The 5,610-nt window shown below is 46.8% G+C and overlaps 1 protein-coding gene across 1 annotated transcript in view; it reads left to right on the forward strand.

The window, feature by feature from the left end:
• Positions 1 to 947, forward strand: part of SLC22A20P — a 16,626-nt gene extending 15,679 nt beyond the window's left edge. Inside the window, exon 11 of the mRNA XM_011368976.1 lies at positions 815 to 947. Within this exon, the coding sequence (XP_011367278.1) occupies positions 815 to 947 (133 nt within the window). The remainder of the gene's footprint in view (positions 1 to 814) is intronic.
• The last annotated feature ends 4,663 nt before the right edge of the window (positions 948 to 5,610 follow it).

Raw genomic sequence — 5,610 nt, forward strand, 5'->3', positions numbered from 1 at the left:
ACGCGATTAAAGCTCTCTCCCCCTGGGTGTGTGTGACTTGCCTCCTTGAGGGCAAATGGCTCCACGGCAGAGCCTTCTTGCCCCACGCAAGGATGAACTCAGTCTCGGGTGATGGATGGCAACCGCCACCCATGGTTGCGTCCCTAGGAATACCACTTTGCAGAAGTCACACAGAGGGGTGAATCTCGGTTTGGTACAGTGTCCCTCTGACCTCAGATCCATTTCTAATCCAGATGTTGGACATGTGCCTACATCCTTGATCTTGACCTTCACCAGAATTCAGATTAGATTCACGAAGAATTCAAATCCTGGCCCACTGGGTGGCCACGGGCAAGTTTCCTTGTCTAACCCCTTCCTTCTGGAGTTGCCAGAGAATCAAACAAGATCAGTGCTCAGTCCCCTACAGTCAAGGAAAAAGACAATCTAGGAAAGAAGTTGAAATATCACAGTTTGCGTAGGAAACACTGCAACCTACCATTTCGCCAAGGTCTGTCTTTAGGCACCTTAGCCCTTGGAACAGAGCTAGAGTGAGACTCTTCTAGAAGCCATCCCAAGGTCTGGCCTTGGTGCACCAAATCCTCAGTCCTTCCCATAGGCGTAAGCTTTTTTCCAAAAATCCGCTATGTGAACTTTCCCGTTTGCATTGTTCTCAACCCACAGCCTTCAGCAGATCAGTACATCTGAAAGGGGGAGGGCTGCTGTGCCTGGTCATACTTTAAGATTCATCTTGGGAGTCACCTCTTCCAGGCAGCACTCCCTGACCTCCTCTGCCTGCCTCTGGGCACCCGTGATGCCCTTTACATATCCTCCCCAGGCACAGCAGCCCCCCACCTTCCTCTCCAGCTGTCCTTGAGCACACAGTCATCACTGTTGGGATGTTAGAGTCCATCGACAAAGAGGCGCTGAGCATAAAGCCTCCTTCATTTGCAAGGGAACACCTCTCGTGATGAGTCCTGATTACTTTTAACGAATAAGGTAATGTATAAAGAATATGACTTTTCTGGGTGATTTCTTATTATTTCTAGACAGAAGTTTCTAGAGTAGTCCTGTGCAAGAAAGGATGACTATGTAAGACACACACACACACACACACACACACACACACACACACACACACACACACAGACAACACCATAGTTTAAATAATGCTTCCATTGTTATCTCTTCAGGACAGACTTTCATGGGCTGCCTGACCTCAGGGCCACTTCTCCCTTTAGCAAGCACTCACTCAACAGCAACCCAAGATCAGTTATATAATCCTAGCCCACACCCAGCCCTACCTGGAGAGAGAACCCAGCCAGTTCTCCTGGGTCCCCAGGCAGGGCTCCTAGGGTTCCTAGCACACCCCTCCCCTCTCCTAGAACACAGGGGTTCACAGAAGAACTTGCCGAGGATTATAATACAGACCTATCGAGCAGAAACAGAGCAGGTTGAGAGAAAGGCAGCCAACCCGCGTGGTCTTGGCCCAGGGCTGGCTTCAAGCACAGGGCCCCTCTGGCATGAGCTGCGAATGACTGCGAACACAGCCGGCTTCATGGGTGTGCAGCCCGTGCAGCTGCACTGGGCCCCACGCTCAGAGGGGTCCCACATTTGGTTCAACGCCCTGGTGTTGCCATCCTGAAATTCTTAATCATTTTTGAACAAGGAACCCTGCATTTTCATTTTGCATTGGGCCTCTCCAATTTTGAAGTGGGCCTGTCTGCATGAAGCCAGACCTTTTGCATGGCCAGTGTTCATCTGGGAGATGGAACAGGCAAGGAGAAAGGACATGGAGAGAAACTGAGTGGGGAGAGCCAAGAGTGGGCCGCAGGGCCACCCAGAGCCCCCTGGAGCTCGGGCATTTCAGGGGTGAATACTAGTTTGTTGCAAATAAATCGCTGCTCAGAGACACTGAGAACACGTAGCAAAGGTTTCTGTGTTGTCCCTTTGTTTCACCATAACGTTGACAGTTCATTTTCTTCCCAAACTTGTGCCTAACTTCATGTAAACAGGTAAAAACTAAGAACTGACAGATCCCCTTTTTTTTCGTTGCAAACCAAACATTCGGTTTTATTTTTAATTTTTTAATTTTCTGACAGATTCCTTCAATGAAGCATTGAAGCAAGAATGTCAATGTTTGAAAGTAAATTCAATCAGCCGATTTGTAATGATAATTTTTTATTTAATAAGCCAGACAGGATACTGTTGTTTAGCAGCAAGCCAGACTGCATGGGATACATTTCTGATGTTCAAAAAGCAAGAGTCACTTTATGACATAAGAGATACTTACATATCACACACAGTAGTAGAAATAGCTAAATTTTCTCTTTTATCTGAAAAAGGTGTAAAATGTTATAGATTTTTTTTACCTGATTAGGAAAAGAGATATAACTAATAAACTTTAAATAAATTAGTCAAAAGAAAATGAGATAAAGAATCATGAAAGAATGGAATATCAGAGTCAGCCTAATAATTATGAAAATAGCATGTCAGAGTAAGCTCGGTGTAACTACTAAGACAAATTAAATATCTGCTGTTTGCTAAAAGTAGGGGATGTATAATAACTGTAGCTTTAACTCCATATAAACAGCTGAAATTACACCACAGTTTTGTGGCCACTTGCTAGCTACCTGCATGCATTCAGGGAATTTGCTTTGTTCAGTGATAAAAACCCAGCTAATTCCCAAAAAACAAAACAGAAAAACAAAGCAGCCTTCTCGACAGCTGCATCTTCCAAGCCTACCTTGCATACTGTCTTGTCTTTCTGAAAGCGTATACTGTTCCCAGAATCAGCCAGAACCTTTGGGTTTATTAAACTTGCTAACCCTCCATGCAAGAAAGCCAGCGTGCTTGAGGCACCAGTGCTCCTCCTGCCAGATCTTCTGGTGAAAACTGTCGAAGAGGGAACGGCACCCCCACTGGGCCACCATCCCCACCTTGAAGGAGAGGGGTCAAGAGGTGCAGCTGTTCTTTCATAAATGGGGCAGGGGTTGCGGGGGGCGGGGGGGCTGGGGGAACACAGTGAAAATGAGTCACCTTGGGTTGCCCTCCAGTGTTTGCTAAAGAGAGAAGCAGAGTTCATCTTGCACGTTCACATGATCCATGGAGGCCCAACTCGACTCACGCAATGTCACCTGTAAGGATGAGATAAACATCCAAAACTAGGGGCCCAGCTCTGTCCTACCCTGGTTCTGGAAGGACAGTAACGTCGTGTCCTAAGGAAGAATGTCTAGATGCTAGACGTCCATTTTTTTCTTTTTGCACACAGTACTCTCGAAATAAACAAGTCCCTTTCTCCCCGCTAAATTCCTGCAGTAGAGAGTGTTTAATTCAATGAAAACATTCAAGTAAGCTGACCATAATCCAGGGCCACCTAACCCATACATCACCTTGAGTGAACTTGAGAAAGGTACACCCTCCATGCAGAAGCAGCTCCCTGGGCACCCAGCTTAGTGAGTGACTGGTGCCTTTGTACAAGTTAGAAAGACTTCCACCCCTGCCCCACCCCCCACCCGGGTAGACACGGCTTCACAGCGGGATGCATAGCTTGGTCAGCAAACAAGGGCTTGATTTCAGCACCCCATCCCCACCCCATTCGGCCAGATACTTTTGCTCAGTGAACAGCCTGCACGAACGCCCTCAGAGGTTCTGCTCAGTCTCCAAACATCAAGCTCTTCTCCAATAGGAGGAAAGCAATTCGTCTGGCCTAATTCTTATCGTGTGCGATTTACTGATAATTCTTAAAACCTCACAGCAATAATTACTTTAAAAAAGAAGAAGAAGAAGAAGAAGCAGCAGCAGCAGCAGCAGCTCGTTAACTCAAGAGAATCTCGGGAAATTTTCAAGTTATATAAAAGGAAGTTAAAAAAATCAGACAAGACTCAGAAAGATATTTGGAAGAAGGTACAGTAGAGGGATAGGTGACGTGGTCTCTAGAGTTGGGTGGAGAACAGTTCAGATTCTGGCTACATGACCTTCGACAAGTCCCTTACTGAGATAATAATGTGTACCTCCTAGGGCTATTCTGAAGATTAAAGGAGTTAACATTCATTGATTCATACTTCCTTATTGAGTACTTCTCACATGCCAGGCACTGAAACACAACTGTGAGTATACAGTCAGGGCCCCCACCATCCTCTAGTGTGGGCCAAAAAATAATACCGAGCTTCCATTAGAATAAGAGTTATCAGAGGGTATGAGGGAGGATAAGCGATCTGGTCAGATGGGACGGGGTTAGTTTCTCGTTGGTCTGTGATCTGAAGAAAGTGTGGGAGGTACCAGGCAACGAGAGAGGTGAAGAGAGATATAGGCAGAGGAAAGGCCAGTGCGAGACTGTGGCTCTTTCAGGGAAGCGAGGCCACTGGGGCTGGAGCATCGAAATTAAGTGGGAGAGCAATACCAGAGGAAGCTAGAGAGAGGGAGCTGGGACCAGATCGGGCAGAGTCTTGAGGCCTTGATAGGGATGTGGTTCTTCAGACATCCTGTGAGCAATGGAAGGGAAGGATGAAGCGAAAGGATCAAACGGCAATGCAATGGAGTAGAAAATAGACTGGAAGGGAGCCAGAGTGCTGTGGGGACCAGTTAGGTCATTCCGGCCATCCAGGTGAGATAGGATGATAGCCTGGATCAGGATGGTGGTGATGGAGAGAGGAAAATGGGTTTTATTGTGGAGAGAAGAGGGAAATAAACAGGACAGATCATGGGAGGGGATGAGAGCTTTATCCAGGTGACTCCTAGACTTCTGTCATAAGCGCCTAGATGGACGTCGGTGTCATTTGCTGGGACAGGCTATGCCAGAAGGTGACCGAGTTGCAGGGGAAGACCCTAAATGAGTTTACGGAAGACTGAATTTAAGATGCTTCCTCTCGAGAGGAAACACCAAGAAAGCAGTTGTGCCTGCATCTCTGGTCTCAGAGGAAAGACCCCGGTTAGAGATAAAAATCCACGAGTCATTCATGGCAGACGATACCTGAAGCCATAGCTGTGGATGAGGCAGCCTCGATACCACCTCGGTTATTTGCAAACTTTAAAAAACAATGCATACCCGCTTATATATTCTTGTTCTATAATCAAATCACCAAATAAATATTTTAAACTTTTTATTCTGTTCCTAAAGATTTTCTCTGTAAATACGGCAAGAAGTCGTCCAGCCATGAAAGCAGCCACGGGCCCTGCCTGCTTCTGAACCAATCTGGACCAAAGCAAGCAAGGGAAGCCTAGTATCCCAAGCACCAGCCTGGGTGACCTCTGGGCAGCAGAGCTGCATTAGTTACAGGACACACTGAAAGGGTCCAGAGCAGGGGGTGGGGCTGACATAATCATATTTGAACTTCAAACAGATCATGATAGGGGAGTAGCAGCAGATAGCAACAATACCACCTAGGGTTGCTTTAAGGAGTGTGGATAACACCCAGAGGCACCCAACATGGCGCCTGGCCCCTGATAGCTCAGTAGATTCTAGCTGCTGTTACTATGCCCCGGGGGCTCCCAGGGTTTATTGTCTTTGTGATACAGCACCCCCCATCATCTCTGCACCATAGGTCTACCCCAGTGCCTCAGACATGACAGCAACTCGATAAACAATTGGTTCAAGATTTATAGCTCTGTTTATTAAAATCTTGTCTCCCTCTA

This window comes from Pteropus vampyrus, unplaced genomic scaffold (assembly GCF_000151845.1).
Source record: "Pteropus vampyrus isolate Shadow unplaced genomic scaffold, Pvam_2.0 Scaffold144, whole genome shotgun sequence".
Lineage (NCBI taxonomy): Eukaryota > Metazoa > Chordata > Mammalia > Chiroptera > Pteropodidae > Pteropus > Pteropus vampyrus.